The 17,992-nt window shown below is 38.9% G+C and overlaps 1 protein-coding gene across 6 annotated transcripts in view; it reads left to right on the top strand.

Moving 5' to 3' along the window:
* The window catches only part of OGFRL1 (opioid growth factor receptor like 1), an 85,311-nt gene extending 72,721 nt beyond the window's left edge, over positions 1–12,590 (top strand). For all 6 annotated transcript variants that reach the window (XM_079299150.1, XM_079299149.1, XM_079299148.1 and 3 more), the window contains 4 exons: positions 3,078–3,156; positions 3,247–3,313; positions 3,456–3,601; positions 5,574–12,590. In XM_079299150.1, coding sequence (XP_079155276.1) covers positions 3,078–3,156; positions 3,247–3,313; positions 3,456–3,601; positions 5,574–6,333 — 1,052 coding nt within the window. In that variant the 3' untranslated portion in view covers positions 6,334–12,590. The remainder of the gene's footprint in view (positions 1–3,077; positions 3,157–3,246; positions 3,314–3,455; positions 3,602–5,573) is intronic.
* Positions 12,591–17,992: the final 5,402 nt, after the last annotated feature.

The raw sequence follows: 17,992 nt of genomic DNA, 5'->3' as shown, positions 1-17,992 counted from the left end.
TGATCTGCGACAATAGCGGTGATAACAAAAGAATTCTCACTAATGATAGTACAAATTGAAACAGTGGTGATAACTGAGGCAAATTAAATGTTTATAGTAATACATTGTAGAACATGAACCTCCCATGTTGGAGTAGCACATTGATAACATGAGAGCAGTTTGTGCTTAAAACAGAGTTAGCTTTCACTCTAAGAATGTGGTGCTTTTCTTAGACATTATCAGCATGAAGTACTGCAAGGCATTGTTAATACCACTGTTTTGTGGCAGTACCTTTTATTAAACAAAGATAAAGTTCTTCCACTGTATTGCACAAACTTGCTGTTTGAGTAGGAGTGGCAGCAATCTATGGGTGTTATCCCTAGAATGGTGTAAGGGGAAAAAAATGTGCTGTAATCTTGTGTGAGACTATTGTAATAACAATAATAAAGCCATTTCTCAGTGTCCCTAGTGGTTCTGGCAGTGGAGCAGGAACCTTGTATGCAGCATTCTGGACAAACACAGGAGAAACTGAAAGATGAAAAGCCCTACTCTAGAGAGTTAGCAGTCATATATATGAGAGATACATATATATGAGAGGTAATAGGAGAGCAGACAGATCAGGAAGCAGTAAAGCAATCTTGGTAAGGGTGATAGAGGAGTCTCAGCGCAAGAGAGCTTAGCCATTAGCAAAAAACCAAAAAACACAAAACAAAACAAAAAAACCCAAACAAACAAAAAACCACCAAACTGAAGGCCAAAAGTAAGATTTTCTGACTTTTAAAGGAATAATGACAAGGTTACTTTGAAGGTATTTGCAGAAAGATCCTCTCAGTGTGAGAGCAGCTTGGTAGGAGTGAAGTGCATGCTGGAGTGCAGAAGGAGTGAGATTCCTCTGAGGCAGGATCCTGTTGGAAGCAGAATCAGTCTCATAGCAACAAATGGGTTCTGATAAGGAAGTAAGGGACAGGTCACAAAGGCTTTGGAAGTGAAGGTGTATAGGTTTTGTTTGATGTTACAGAGCAGGGTTTCACAATGGAAGAATGAAAAAAAAAAAAAGGGGGGGTCAGTATAAAAAAGTAACAGTCTAGAAAGATTATCTTTCCAGCATTCAGGGTAGCTGCATTCAGTAACATTCAGAGTAGGTGTAAGCATGACAAGAAAGCACTTTTCAAGGTCAGGAAAAAAAAAAAGAAATTGAGATGCAATTGTAAGACTTGAGATAGGAAGCTTGTTGGAAAGGAATGTTACACAGAAAGTTGTAAAAATGTACATATAGGAAAGTTGAAGATGAGAACTGTTATAGCCAAGATAGTGGTAATACCCTTAGCAAGTGAGAAAATAACTCAGGTTGTGAAAGAAAGATAAGACTTTTGCTGTAACCAACTTGAGTTTTATCTAGATACCCATAAGCAAATGCTTTTAGTCAGTTTTAGCTTCACTGCAAGAAAAGGTGAGTCTGCCAATAAAGAAGCAGCAGATTTGGGAGATGTTACACAGAGAACAGATATAGAAGGAAAGTGAAGGGCATTGAGGTCTGTGTGAACCTGGGGACCATATGGTGGCTCTAAAACGAAAAGACAGAAAAGGTTGTGGGGAAGAACTTTTTTAAAGTCCAAAATGAAGAAGCAGTTCAAGGATTAGCTACAAGAAGAGATAGTTGTGAAAGCTATAGGAGGGCTTCCCTCCCAAAATTTGTAAAGATTAACATTTTTGTTGGTATTCTAGGAGAAAACCTCAGTTAGTAATGTCAAAGGTAGCTGATAAGCCATGGAGGCTGATGTGTTGTTGGCTGTGAACTCTGGTTATGCAGAAGTTTGTATTGAGAATGGAAGAGTAACCACCACCTTGACCCCAGTCTGTGGATCCATGAGAGTGTTCAGAGGGAGTCTTAGCTACCAACTTAAGGACTGAAATTCTGGAGATGAAAATCCCAGAACATTTCTAGTGCAATACTAGATATGAAGTTCTATGACCTACAGATTTAGCTTGTGGTTCTGGATCAGAGCTGGCTTTGTCTCTCTGCCCTGGGACTGAGCAGCAAGTTTTCCAATACTTGACATGTAGGTTGGATACAATGCAGTGATGGTGAAGGTCTTCTTTCCAAGGTCCTTTTCCACCTTTGCCTACACTAGAAATCGCAGGTACTTAGCAGCCCCTTAGACTGCTTTCTTCACTTCTTGAATAGAAGTGTCAAACGTGTCCTCCTTTGCCATTGAGACCCAAATGGAAATTTTCACTTTTGAAAGGCGAAGAGGCATCTTAAATGTGTGGTAGGTTACTATATCCATGGGGCTTTGGGTTTTTTAGGCTGCTGCTATGCTGTTTGACTTTGGGAGACGCTGTGCAGCTGTTGTTGGTTTCAGAATAGAAAACTGTTGTTGGCTTCAAATAGAAACAGATGAACACAGTGCTTATTCATGGAAAGATATTGTACAGCTTTGGGAACAAGGATCATGATTTTCATGTACTTTGTATATCAGTGTAGTACCTGGAAAAGTGCCCTAGCCTGTGACTGAATTTCATGAACACAATCTCAGTGTGATGCTTGGCCACAATTAAGAAAGATTTCCCAATCATAATGGTATTTGCAGCTGGAGAGACTCCTAGTATGGGAGAGTTGAGGCTTTGTTCTGTGAAGATTGGATGGATGGATGGATGGATGGACGGACAGACAGACAAATAGATGGATAGCTGCAGAATTTTGTCTTGTAAAAGCAATGACAGGTGATTCACAATGCAGTATTTTATGGAAGTAGTTTGTTGATTCCCAGTCAGTGTGATAAAGGGATCTGTAACATGAGAACTCTTGGATATATTTTACATAGGTTGCTGTCACATACCTTCACTTGTTAGTAACCCAGTATAAATCAGTTAGTTTTGTTTATATTGATATTTTATAAATACCTTATTTTTAAACTAAGTTTAAGTAAATAATTTAAAAATTATTTATTTATCACCACATCAGGCCATACTTCACTTAGTATGTGAAAGACAATTAAAGTAGGTGTTCTGTCATTATTGTGACATGCATATACTTTATGTAACTGAGTGCTGGTTTTGATGGCTACCTTACAGTTTTTCAAATTATTTTTGTGCAGGGGTTTATATTGAAGAAGTCCTAAATAAATGGAAAGGAGACTATGAAAAACTGGAACATAACCACACTTACATACAATGGTTGGTCAATTATTACCTATTTCTTTTTTAAATCATTATTTTGATTAAGTGTTCTTATACTGAGCCATAATGCACTTCTTCTTTTAACAGGCTTTTTCCACTGAGGGAACAAGGTCTGAACTTCTATGCTAAAGAATTAACTACATATGAAATTGAGGTAATACAAATTGAGCTCCATACAAACCATCACAGTAATTTTAATGCATAACTGCTTTTTGTTATGTAGAATTGTCTTATACAATGCAGACGTACTTGCTTTAGTGCCACTTAGAATTTTGGACATATTCTTTGTCCATTAGGAATTCAAGAAAACAAAAGAAGCAATTAGAAGATTCCTTTTGGCTTACAAAATGATGTTGGAGTTTTTTGGAATAAAACTAATTGATAAAACTGGAAACGTAGCACGAGCTGCTAACTGGCAAGAAAGATTTCAGCATTTGAATGAGTAAGTAATGACATGTACTTCACTTGCTAGAATTTCTATAGAATCTCTTTATCCTTTTGTTTTGCAAAGATTTTTTTTTTCCAAAGACTGCCATGAAAAAAAGGGAAAAATAAATAGTTGATGCCTGGTTTGTGCCTCTCTCTGTACGTTCCTCCTTCCTTCCCCTTTTTTTGATTGTTCTTCTCACTCATTACCAGTTGGACTGATGTCATTGAATTCCTTGAAAATACTTTAGATGGTGCTGAAGAAGACTCCAGCTCCAAACTAATTTGTCATGATACTGAATTTGTTTTCACCCAATCCCAAAGTGCTGCTTCTCACTTGATAAAAAAACAAGTGGCTTATCTTTGTATTTACATTTCTTTTTGAGAAAGATCAAATTCTCCACACCTGTATGAAAGTTAAGCAACAAGATTTCCCTCCCTCCTCAAAACATGAAATACTTAGTATTTAAATATTTTTAATTGAAATGCTGATCTGGAAAGGCTTAAATATATTATGTCAAACCTTGGCCCAATGTTCGGCAAATTATATCAGTTGCTTTTAATTGGTATTGTGTGGATCCTAAGTTTGCACCGAATTTTGTCTCAAACAGATTAATTGTACCAAAAACTCTTTTCAAATCTTGTGCTCACTTTCCTAATATCTCTGATCTTAGAGCTGCGGATTGTTTTCTTGCAGTATTTTTTTTCTCCTGTCACAATAAAAACTTGTAGGTACAATGCTGATGAATTCCAGATGAATAGTGGGAATAATTTGGTAATAATTTTACTTCAATATTATATGAGCCAATATGGGTGTGGGCTCAGACTCAGGCCACAGATAACAGGTTTTCAGGAAGCCAAAATGCTACTATGTGTTTTCACTCCTGTTCTTTCCAGTGAGTAGCTACAGTTTTAAGTCAGGATTTGAGAATCTCTTTGCATAATTTTATTCATCTAAAATTCATACTTAAAAGCTTTACTGCATACTAAGGTGTGCTGAACAAGGGTAAGACCTTTTCACAAACACTTTCAGAAGACAATTAGTTAATTTTCTCTTAAATATTTCCTACAACAGTAGGACTTACTCTTCAGAGGTTCCTGGTTTTCCCCAGACTGTATCAGTAGTGCAGATGCTAGTCTAGCCCGGAGACACAGCTTCTAAATACCTTGAGTGAAGTGCAATGAACCCTGTTCTGTAGCTGCATTATAAATACAATACAAACCCTTTTGTTTACAAAGAGACTGGGTTTTCTCCTCAGAAACAGACCAGCATAGAATCATTAAGGTTGGGAAAAAAGTCTGAGATGAGTCCAATCTTTGACCTAATATCACCATATCAACTAAACCATAGCACTAAGTGCCACATCTACTCATGTTTTGGAAACTTCCTGGGATGATGATTCCACCACCTTCCTGGGCAGCCTGTTCCAATGCTTAACCACTCTTTCAGGGAAGAAATTTTTCCTAATATTCAACCTGAACCTTCACTTGCTGTAGCCTGAGGCCATTTCCCCTTGTCCTGTCACTTGTTACCTTGGACAAGAAACTGAACCCCTCCCCTTGCCACAGCCTCCTTTCAGGCACTTGTAGAGAGTAATAAGGTCTCCCCTGAGCCTTTGTTGTTCCAGAATAAACAACCCCATTACCTTTAGCTGCTCCTCATAGGACTTACAGGTTCCAGACCCTTCACCAGCTTTGTTACCCTTCTCATACAGGAGAAGGAAAAATCAGTCCATGTTTAATTTTATTTTCTCTCAGCCCTGTCCCCCAGTGCTTTTCACAAACACTGATTTTCACTCACATCACCCTGGCAAAGGAGGTGCTAGTAAGCTTCAGCAGCTTTGAGAAATTAAAAGACAGGAATCTGAAGTACATACCTGAAGTGATAAAAAGGACTCAGGAATTGCAGTTCCAGTTCTGTATTTGTAAAGTGTTTTTTTTTCTTTTTTTCTGATTCAATAGAGTTTTTTTACTGATTTCTTTCAAAGGTCTCAACATAACTACTTGAGAATCACTCGAATTCTGAAAAGTCTTGGTGAACTTGGATATGAGAGTTTCAAATCTCCCCTGGTAAAATTTATTCTGCATGAAGCTCTTGTGGAAGATACCATTCCCAACATTAAGCAAAGTGCTCTGGAATATTTTGTGTATACTATTAGAGACCGAAGAGAAAGGAGAAAACTGCTGAGATTTGCCCAGCAGCATTATACGCCCTCTGAGCATTTTATCTGGGGACCCCCAAGAAAACAGAAGTCAGAGGGAAACAAAGCAAATAAAAAGCCAGCATCTCCAGTTTCTATTCCCAATAGTCATATTTCTAAGCATAAGAAACCGAAAGAGCCTAAGAATGCATCGGCAAGTGGAAGCTCAGCTGGTAAAACAACTGAAGAAAGAAAGGTGGAATTCACGAAAAATGGGGAAGAAAATGATCAGGATGATGAAGAAGTGAACAGTGATGCTGTTAGGCAGAACAGCAGTGAAAAGAACAGTGACACTGATACCAGTCAGCTTTCAAAATCAGAAGAAATTAATGATAATTCTGACAGAAAGGAGGACGCTTCTCATTCCAAAAAAGATGGTGAAAATCTGAACAATGACTGTGGAAATCATGCAGGCGTTATAGAGGAAGATTTATGTAACACTGAGAATTCTTCAAATGACACATCAGCAGATCTACAGGATAATCTTGATAAGGATACATTTTCAGGGGGGACCACCACAAAAGCTAAGGATGAGCTCAAACCATGAGTCTGAGGTTTTAAAAATGGCTATTTCATTTTGAATGAAACAAATTATTCATTGCTTCTTCATTTTGGTTCCATCTCGTGTGAGTTCACGAGGCGATGCTTGTTGCAAATGCATCAGATTAGGCTTCTGTTAGGTTAATGAATTTTGGTTTTTTTCAACCTCAGTTTATCAGCAGTCAGCCAGGTGTGTCTCTTTAAAAACAATTGTGCATATTGAAAGCTAAGACATTCATTATCTTTTTAAGACAGATTGCACAGAAAAGCTTATCTACTTTTTAGAATTCATCCAGTATTAAAAAAAAATATATATATAAAAGGTAACAACTAAAAAGCTTTGGAACATCAGAATTTTTAAGTTTCCTTTAAGTTTGTTTTAAGTTTTGTTTTCCATGTAGGAAATTACTAGAAATTATTTCAAGAACACAGTTTTTTTACCCTAGTGGTTATTGTTTTAGAAACTATGTTCATGATTAATAGCGGTATTTGCACAGTATCTTTACCTTCGATTGGCATCTTTGTTGGAGGCACTTAACAATGGATAGCAAATATCATGTCCTGTACAGCTGGGAATCACTGTACATTGAATAAAACTTTTAACTTGCAAAGAAACTGTATCCACAGCTTTTGGATACAAGGGTAGTTGCACTTTACACTTCTTTTAGTCCCTGTTAAATTTTCCCTTCTCTTGACTCATTTACTACAGCTAAGCTGGGGGGAAGGATCTCTTTGATCTCTCAAATTTGGTCAGTTTGAAAGCTCTCTGTGATCAGCTGTAATAAGCCAACTCCCCCAGTTGGGTTCAGCACCTGGAATGCCTCTGGACAGCTGAAAAGCAGAGTCTTTACCACAAAGCACTGCCTTACCAGCAAAGCCATCAGGGAAAAGGTCACCAGGCACGTCAGGTTGGGTCTTATTTGAACTTCGATGTTTCTTGGCCAGTTGTGGGTAGGATCTGTGCAATGCAGTCACCTTTTGCTGGCCTCAAAGACAAAGGCAATCTTGATGCTTCTTTCCAGCTGTGTGTTTCCTCTCTTTGCTCTCTATCATAAGTCTCTCACAGTTTTATGTTACTTTAATAATCAGTGGTAACTTAAGACTGGCCACTCTATTGGCTGGGCTGGAGCCCAGCAAGTAAGAATTTCACTATTAAGATCTTTCTCAGCTTCTACTGAAGAACTGTCTGCTCTTCCTGAGTAGCTTCTTCTGATTTTCTGCTGTTCAAGTCAGACAGTAGGACCTGGCAAGTTAGTTGTGCAGAGTATGAATTAAAAAATAATGCAGGTAAATTTCACATTTCCTACAGTCCTAAAATACTCTAAAACTTCTGTATGTATTTCTGTACATATTATCCACTGCCTTTAATGTATTTCTGATTAAATGTTATGAGACAAGAGGCTGACTACAGTTTGAGTGTCAAAATGCTACAGGACTTCATTTAAGTCTTATAACTATAAATGATGAAGTTTTCAGGGGTTTCAGAGCATAGACAAAATGTCTTGTATTCTGTTTTGCTAATGCCCATCATGGCAATGCATCATCCATTTTTTTTTTCAGGTAGCACTGGTTCTTGGGATCAAATAGAGTGGCAGTTAGAGATCTTGGAACTAAGGAAGAAGATTAGGCTGTTTCCATTCTAAAGAAGCAGAGAAAGAAGATCTATTTCTCCTTCTGTGCTGACTTGTGAGAAAAGGAACTTATATGCATGGATTTTTTTTTTAGGGCAACCTGGATCATTCAAATGGGCATTAAGTCTGTCTGAGCAGAAATGCCCCAAAGAATTCCAGCCACCACCTTTTTAAGACCAGAAAGAACCTTAGAAGCCTTTCACAATTCCCTGGACATGAAGTGGGATCTCCTTGTTCTTGTTTGCCTCTGCCCTTGAGAACAGAAGGGGAAGGAAGTGCTGTGATAAAACTTGTCTTAACTTGTGTAGTTAAGGACTCTGCCCCTCCATGTGTGCAAAGGGAGGACACTTCATTTTCTGCCTATGACTTCTTCAGTCTTGAGTGCCTAACTGTGCAAACTACATAGAGTTGTTCTTACATAGTTATTTTTTGAGTACTATAGGGTAAATTGATACCCTGTGTATAAGGAACATAACTATAGCATAAGAAACTATATGAACTTTAGTATTGATGCTGAACACTTTACAGAAAATGAAGAGTATGGAAGTGAAATAAGGGATACTGGAGATGTTACTATATTTATAGTGTAATTTGATTGTACATCAATGTCCTCAGGAGATCTTTTGTCTACTGAACAAAACAATGAGAAATTTTGCTCTGATTTTCAACAAAGTTCTTGGGATGTGCATCCAGAAGATTACTCTGCAGTATTAAACATGCTTACGGGGTTGATGTTGATTATTAAGTGCTTAAAATACTTTTAATCTGGCAGAGCTGTCTGCATTAAGGGGCCAAGGTACATGAAAATATTGTCGAGAACTTTGGTACTTACACTTGTATTAACTCTGCAATTTATTTATTTTTTTTAAATCTGCAACTCAATATATTTCTCTCAGTTTTCATAGAAGAGCAGTGGCATATCAGTTGCCTACAAAGAATGGGGACTATTGTAAGTGAGGGGTCTTGTGTCAGGTGGGCTCCTGCTCTCTTTAATACTTGTTTTACGGCTTTATCAACAGAATTACTCCCGTGGGGCACTTCAGCTTTAACTAACAAATTCTGCTCTATGTAAAATGTGACAGTGTATCATTCTTTTCATAAAGGAACTGTTTCTTCTGATTTTGCAAGTACTGAAAAGAAGGATTTATTGCAGGGCAATCATACAGCCTAGTGTCTGCCGAGATTTGTGAGGATCAAGTGGGTGCACTGTATGCATTTTTTTTACAGATTCATGGCCTTAGCAACCAGAAGCACCCCATGCTTGAAGCTTCTAAGGATTGGTTTACAGTATATATAGAGTATATATATATGTGCTGAAATTACTGTATTCTCATAGATGTCAGTACATAGTTGTTTAACCATTACTTCAGGAACTGAGGGTATGCAAAGAAGGTCAAGTCATTTACTGTTAAATTTATTTTTGTCTTGCTATATGCTTAAGTATTCAGGGATTTCTGTGTACTTATTACAATAGTGTATTATGGCCCAGTGTTAGACTAGAATCTGAGCTGTTCATATGTTAATTGAACAGAACCTTCTATATGAGGTTCTTTCCAAGTAAGTACATCTGAGTAGCCTCTGGTACTGTTCAGTGGGAATAGTGTGTATGTGCACATACCTGTGAATTTGATTTTAGGGATCTTATGGCGAGGGGATATGAATATGCAACTCAAAACAATGTTACTGAGTAGGCAGATGAGTACACACAAGGCAATCATACAAATCATGCAAAAATGCAGCACTTTAAGGATAGTTACAGCTCTGTGCCCTACTGTGCCAGGCACAAGTGTGCCTCACTACCTGATACTGTGTTGGTGCAGAGGCTGGAGGCTCGGGTACATGAGGTGTGCAGCACAGACCATTCAGAGCAGAAGAGTAGTTACATGTGTCCACATATCCAGCAGCAGGTCTGAGATCTTTGTGTCCATGTTGCTCAAATAAAATCCTGAAGGATGCCAAAAATAAGTGCAATAATCCTTTGTGAGCTGTTCCCTGGCTTGGGTCAGCTCCTCAGTTTCCTGCTCTAAGATTGCAGCCCTCTAATGTATTAGGTATTTGGATAATCATTGTTAATATTTCATGTAAACTAGTGTAAGCCTCCCTGAACTGTTCCAGGATAATTCTGATAATCTGCAGTTGCATATATCTGTACTATAAACAGAAGGTTTATAGACCTTAGAAGCTTTGTACAATGTTGATGGATGATCCAATGAGGTAAGACAAGTGACATTTACTGGATTTAAATGGAAAATAGCTCTTGTTTGTTTTTAAATAAAACTTATGTCTATCTGTTTAATTAAAAGGTTATTTTGCACCTTTCTTCTTCTGACTGTTGTGATGGTACTGATCACAATTTATAGTTATATACGTTTAAGTGAAAATGTAATTTTTTTACACCACACTTTTGCAGGATACATATCATTATGAATTTCCTTGACAAAAGCTGTATTTATGAATAAGATCCAAGTATGTGAAGCAAGTTTTGCCATTAATAAAAGTGTGACAATATTATGCTGATGATGTATGTTGTCCTCAGAATTGCCAGTGGGGATCAGAACCAAAGATGTTTCTAGTCTTGCCTAGTCCTGCCTGCAGCAGTGGCCACCAAAAGATGCTGTGAAACAAAGAAATTATACAGGGACCCATTTTTCTTCAGAAATTCTTTGGTTTTGAACTCATGGTTTCTTTCAGTCTTTGCAATCCCTTGTGGCTGTGAGTTCCATGTTTTAATAGTGTTTTGTGTGGAGAAAGTGATCTCTTATTTGTCTCTGATCTGTTTGTTCAAGAATTGCTACTGCATTTGAACACATACTAAAAATACTGTAGGGTGAATCCACTTCAAATCAGTGTTTAAATGCCGTGGGAGTTTCTAATGACAAAATACCTGTTTAGGCAGAAAATGCCCCACATTTCTTCTATTTTTAGGCAGAAGATGTCTGCTCAGGCAGAAACTTGTCCTAAGCTGATTACAATGCTACCTTACTCCTTCTAAACACATTTTTGAACATAAATCCTTATGCAGAATAGTGTTAAAAGTAAGATTCCAACTGCAGAACAGGGTTGATTTATTTTTTTCTTACCCATGTAAAAGCAAAATCAGTGAAATGGAAAACCTATCCCTAGCCCACATATTAGTGAGGTACCTCTGGATTTGGAGCAACCAGCATCAATGAATCTAACATTATGATCATGCAGAAAATAGAAATACCATCTGGGGTTTGTTGAGAACCATGCTCATCATTCTACATTTTGGTAATTTTTTTTTTATTTGTGTTCCAATTGTGATTGGAGTAACTGGTCAAAAGGCATTTTATGACTATCAGAGTCTGAACATGAGGCATGGGTCAAAAAAGGCCTAAGCATATACAGCCCCCCTCAATTCACATCATGGTCAACACTGTAGGCTCACTACTTAGAGATATTTAGATGCATTCTTCCAAGGGGATTGCACATTGTGTCTCTATAATATCTTTGTGCTCAGTATTGGCTGTTTCTTTTCCTGAAAGCCGTGTTCCCTTTTCAGCCCTTGTTCTTGAGTACACTTAGTTAAGACCTTTGGTGAAAGCAAGAATTTACTTTAAAGAATAGGTGTATTACATGCTGGACATAATGGACTCCTAAAATGCAGTTCAAAAGCTGTAGAGATCAATTCAATAGAGACTTCATATGACTTGTAATCGCTTCTACATTTATTTCCAGAAGCATTATGCTGTCTACTATAAGATAAAAAAAGGTGAGAATTGGCAAATCATTCTGAAAGAAGTATCTTCTTAGAAATATAGCTCTTCAATTCTACCATGCTTACAAGTTCAGTGGTGTATTCATCAACTAAAGTTTATTGTGAAATATACTGAATGTACTTAGTACTGTGGCTAACCATGTGAAAATTATTGTTTTGCAGTAAAAAACGTTATGGCACTTACATTTTTGGGATCTGCTGAAGCATGTTTGCTAATCATTAGTTGCTCTTTTTCTTCTGTATTTTAACATATTCCACGGTTGTTTGCCCTTTATGCAGTTTGATTTCAACAACAGATGATTAAATGTAGTTTTGCACTGATAAAATTTGAAAATATCATAGACTTCATTGTTCAAATGTATTCTAAGAAAAAAGTGCAGTAAAAAAAAACAAAACAACCCAATGCCCAACAATTTTTACTTGCAAAATGGAACAGCTCTATGTCAGTTTTTATGAATGGTCCTGCTCTCTTCTCTGTATTCCTTTGCAGTGTTTAATTACAGAATGCTGTGCATGTTTGGTAGTACCAATACCATATGTATGTGGTAGGAGTGGTAACCAGTTTCTGGATTTGTAATGCACTATAAAGAGATATTTTATAATTCTGTATCTGTATGGCAGTGTTATGCCAAAAAAATTGTATAAACATAAAAAGCAATAGTTTATGTTGCTTACTGCTATATTTTAAATTGTTTGTAAAATGAAATACTTGGATTTCCTTTCAGGTAAATATATTTTTAATAACAGCAGCCAAAAACTCTGAACTAATAAAGCTTCTTCATTTAGCAGCATTGTTTTAGCAACATGTACAAATATTGTGTAGCTCTAATTAATGTGTAATTGTTGTTTGGTGCTTGTTTGTATAGCAGTCTGTAAATATATTAACACTTAAAAGTAGGGAATTAAAGGCTCTGGTCCTCCTTTTTTTGTTGTCAGTGGCAAAATGACCATGGATAGTAGAGAAATGAGGGAAGGCCTGGAGTCAGCTTTTCTAAAAGTCCATAGCTTTTTTAATTTAAAAAAAAAAAAAGTATACTATGAAAACACTGTTAACATTAAAGAGTAAAATATCCACTATGATCATGCAGGCATAAACCTTCTGGAGCAGTGTCAAAACCAGGCTACTGCTGCTTAAGTGCAGCAGGGAAACATTTAACCTGCTGGTTTTATTTATCCTGTGCTGAAGCTGTAGGGTTGGATGGCTTCAGCTCTGGTTTTGTAGTAAGCTGTTTATTCACATGATGTGTCTGTAGATGTGTAAAGCTCTATAAAGGGCCCAGCAGATTTGGAAAGGGCTTCCTAATCTCACATGTTTCTTGAAGAGGAGAAACAGGTTCTCCTCACACTGAAGGAGGACTTCCATGTGGTCTGTGTTTCAAATCAAGCTTGGTGTTAAGATGGCTCTGTCAGCCTACTTCCATGTTTCCAGGGAATGGGATTGTCACCCAGGGATGGCACTGAGCTCGTAGGCAATACCAGGATGTGTCACTGTGTTGGTGTCCCCACCAAGCTCAGTTGCAGCTCCCTGAGGCAGCTGCTGTGGCTCATCTGCCCCTCAGCAAAGACTGGCTGTCAGGCATCACCCTGCTCTGCCCTGGGAGCATGAACTGCCCCAGAAAGGGACAGGGCCTCTGTGGAAACACTTACTGATGCTGCTGGCTGAAACATCTGCCACCCCAGACTTAGAGCATGTCTGCAGTAAAAATACTGCTCCTGTGTAAGCACAGACCCTCATGGGTGCCAGAGCCACTTGGGCAGCTTTATTGGGGCTCATTCCAAGAGTAAGAGCCTAAAGTGATATCCCAAATGTAGCTGGGATTTAACCTTAGTTAAATTAAGACTGCCCAGCATCTGGAGGAGGTGTAGCAAAGGACTAACGAGCACAGCACCCTGTGCCTTGCCACTGTCTCCCCTGGCCCAAGGGTAGGCACAGCCTGCCAGGGCTCCAGCTCTGGAGGGGAGCTGCTCTGTCACTCCCACCTGGATCTCTCAGAGCATCCATTCACCTACTTTGCTTTATTTTGGGGGGTAAAATCTAGGAAATTTCCAGCTACCAGGGTGCTGGTGACACACAGAGCTCACTTCTGCACTGGAGGGGAGAGCACACAGGGAAGGACTGAAGAGTTTGTGCAAGGTGAGCTGGGCAGCATGTCCATTATGCACAGAGCCGAGGTGAAGACAGCCAGAATAAACAGCAACTACCTCTGTGCTTTAGGGAGCTAAACCACAAAGTTTTGTTTTGTAATTGTTCCACTGAAATATTTTTCTAGCTGTGATGTGCCATAAAACTGGTATGAGATTGTTTTATTTTGATCCATGCAGGTGATCTTGAGAAAGGTCTAAATCATCTGTAAAGGCCACATTAATTGCAAAGATGTGATTTAGCTAACCAAACCTGGGAATACTCTTCTTAAAATTACATTTTTATTGATTTATTTTGCTTTGTTTGCTAGGAATGGGTAATAACTGGAAGAAAAAATATTAAATGTCTTCATTCCCTGGGGTTAAGCAGGTCAAGTATTATCCTTGCAGTTAAATCAGTATGACTGGAGAGTATCTACAGTATAAAAATAATCCTCCAAAGAAGCAGTAAAAGTATTTCAGTATTTGCATTTGCAAAGTATTTTGCAACTAAATAAAGACATGTCATGGCAGTGCTTTTTGGATGTTAGAGTCACATATCTTCAGAGTAGGCAAAACTTTAGTATGACTTTATTGACTCATTTGTACCTATAAAGGAACTGGAGCTTCAGCTCCATGAAACCTGTTCTTTAAAACATGTCTCTTCAGTCAGGGCAAGTGATTTGGGTGTTTAGAAACACTGCTGTGCCCTGCTTGGTCTGCACCTTGGGAGGCTGTTGCTCCTGGAAGTCACTCTAGCAGAATCTGGGGCTGGGGTCACTACATGGCCCTGCTCCCACCTCTCCACAGATGCTGCAATCACACATGCTTCATTGCCCCAAAAGGAGAAGATTTGCCCTTCTCAGAGTTGGCTTGGGATCTGGTCAGGATCCAGGGCTGGGGTGAGGATTGTCCTGCCTCACCCCTGGGATTGATTCCTGAAGGCTCCATGAGTTTATTGACCTGTCCAAGAGCAATAACTTACAGCAATTAATGGCAGCTCAGATATTTCCTGATGTTTAATCTTTGACTGCACTTTATGGGGTGAGATTAAAAATAAAGCTATTTTTCACTATGAAAAACCAATTTAAGAAGGTTTAATTAGGCCCAAGTATTTACCTTGTCTGATAAACTCGCAGAATGCTTTAAAAATATTTTTATATTGTATATGCAATGCATTAAACATTTTTGCAGGAAATATTCTATAGACATTGTAATTTCTAGCCTTACAGAATGTGGGGGAATGTTTAAAATTCAACTGGCTCTTTCTATTTTTATTTAATGTATAAATCAGACATAATTCATGCATAGTTCCTTGTAGGTTTAGACATTTATTGAGCACTATGTATGGTTATAAACATTTTGTGACAGCTGTTTCAAATTTCAGAATAAAGAAGAAAAAAAAAAGAAACCTCACATTTTCACTTCTCCGAGTTCCTCTGAGGGCTTACACAAGGAAGTCTTGAATTCTCAGCATCCAAACTGGCAGCTGAAATTAGAGCCTTGAATTACTTCTAAGAGCTTGGGATCTTTAGTCCTACATGGGGCCCTCAGTCTGTTGTAGGCAGATCTGTAGTATTTAGTTAACTGAAAATGCAGTGATTTAGTAGAATTGTTCAAAACTACAAAGCACCTAATGCTGACACTTAATTAACAGGTGCTCTCAGGAAGTCTGTGACGGGTTTCTCTGCATCAGGAGCATTTTAGTTATTCACTCAGATTTTAAAAGATTATGATGGAACCCCATATTTCAACTCTTAAAATAAGTTTCTTTCTATTTTTCTCCTTTTTTATGGTAAGGGCATGGTGGAAATGGCACCTTTTACAGTTTAAAATGTAGAAAAAACCCCTTTGTTTTCAGCACCATGGAGGTGACCTGTGGAGCTGGCACTTCTGCATGGCCTCGGGCACTGCTCTGGAGGTGATCACACCCAGCTCCTCAATGAGGAAAGCCACATCTACAGGAAGCATTTGTTTTTAACTCCTCCTCCCCAGATTTGACCCTTTTATAGAGTTGAATTTGGAGGCAATTCCCAGCACTTGACCTCCTCCCAAGGCTACACACAGCCTGGTCCTGGAGGGCACCCTGCATCCCAGGCTGCAGCAGGTACCTGTTGCTTGCTGTTCTTCCCTTGCTCAGCTGCTGCTCCTTTTTCAAAGCAGAAGCAGCTTCTCCCAGCTTTCCACATTGCCCGTTTAAAAGACAGGTAGTAGCTCATCTGTGCATTGTTACGTGTCTGGGGCCCTCTTTGCTCAACCATTGTCCATATTTTCAAGGTCTTTGCTGTTATCCCACCTTTGGACTGTGCAGATACCTGGTGCCAAGCTCCACTCACCCAGAGAGATGGTGACAAACCTGTGGCCCCTGTGCCAAGGCAGCTCAGCCCTGCCAACTCTGGGGAACAGCAAGAGAAGGACACAATCCCTTGGGAAATGGAGAGCCCAGCCTACATGGGGAGTACCATTGCTTTTGAGGACAGAGGCATAGGAGGTTGCAAAAATGAGCCTTCCTGTGGCTTTTGATGAGGTTTCCCAGAAGGCCACATTCAGGTATTAGAGTTTGTTTATGGTAATGGAGGCCCAGTGCCATAAAGCTGGCAAGAATATGTCCCAAAAGTGCTTTTTAGAAACTTTCCTTCACTTTGGATAAAATGCTGCTGACAACATTTCAATCTTGAAGTCTCCTGCAACCATCAGATAATTAAGAAATGTTGCTGAGTCACACTGGCTTAGCATAAGAGCCTCCCTGGGGCAGGGCTGAGAATGCTGTGCCTGTTTTGGATGTCCCCAAACACGGCAGATGTGAGTGATTGAGTAACATACTCAGTGGCACATTCTCTGCTGACTCACTTGCTGCACTGCTACTGAGATAATAGGGCTCCTACCAGGTAAATTTCAAGGCAAAGTTTGGACAGAACTTTGCAAAGATCTTTTAATATAAACTCAGAAGGATGATACATTTATATAATAAAAGTCACGCTGTAGTTCAAGGATCTTTGCTGGAGTGAATCTGTATCCTCTGGGACATATTTGTGGAAATTAGATGTAGGATGAAAGCTGTGTCAGAGATAACTCTCCCATTGGCACCGAGTAAATCCCAGTGAGCATCATACACTTTTTTTCAGAAATAATTTGGGAAGTTATACAAATCCCAGTATTTTGGTATAGGCACACTAAGAGCAAAGGTTAAAATAGGATTTTGCTGACCAAATACTTTGGTATTAAATAAAAATATAGAATTTTTAAAATATCATATCAAATATGAATTTTGTGATCAGATTACTCCAGTTTGGTGGTTGCCTAGCATCCCTGATATCCCACTTGTGGGCAGTCTCTGATGGTAAAAATCCAGCATCAGGAGGCAGCTGGGAATGAATGAAACATTACAAGGTTCTGCACAGAGGGATGCTGAAAGAGCAGACCCAGAAAGGAGTGTATTGAATTGGAGAGTTTCTTACACAAGGATATTTTTTAAGTAACGTCTTGAGAATGAGAAGAGGAGCTTTCATGCCATTGTGAGATGGGGTGTGTATGGACTAGAGGTGAGCACTCCCCTTCTCTCCTACTTTCTGAACTGACTGGATGTCACTGCCATGGAAATAAGTAGAAATAGTGAGTGTTTCAAAAGAGGCTTATGTTGCATTCAATAGCTGATGCATTTATAGATCTACAAATACAATTTTACCTTCCTGTAACATGAACTAAAAGCTTGATTCAAAAGTCCTGAGCCTACCTTGAGTAGGATTTCTGCAAGGGTGGAAACTTGTACACCCTAGTGGAACAACTATCCTTATGATTCTTCAATTTTTGGTCCTGAATGCACCAACAGTCTCTGCAACCCCTCTGCATGATGGGTTTGGTTTGTGCTCAAGTGCAGCCCTGACCCATTGCAGTGCTGTAATGTGATAACACCACTGCAAAAAGAGCTGTGGGAGAAAACCATGAGACCCCTCACTGGGCACTCCCACTGGAGCTGGGATTAAGCTCAGGCACAGATTCTGGGCTTTGCCTGTGCCCAACTATGCTCCTCACTGAACCTAAATGGATGGCTTGGCTCATGGCTTGTCTGGACCTGCCTCTTCATTATTGTTATTTCTTGGTGGGGTTTTTTGGGTTTTTGTTTTGTTTATTTGTTTGTGGGATTTTTTTGGTTGTTGTTGTTGTTTTGATTGGTT

Source organism: Erithacus rubecula, assembly GCF_903797595.1.
Source record: "Erithacus rubecula genome assembly, chromosome: 2".
Lineage (NCBI taxonomy): Eukaryota > Metazoa > Chordata > Aves > Passeriformes > Muscicapidae > Erithacus > Erithacus rubecula.
The sequence above is the reverse complement of the archived record's forward strand: the minus strand, read 5'-3'. Positions and strand labels throughout refer to the sequence as shown.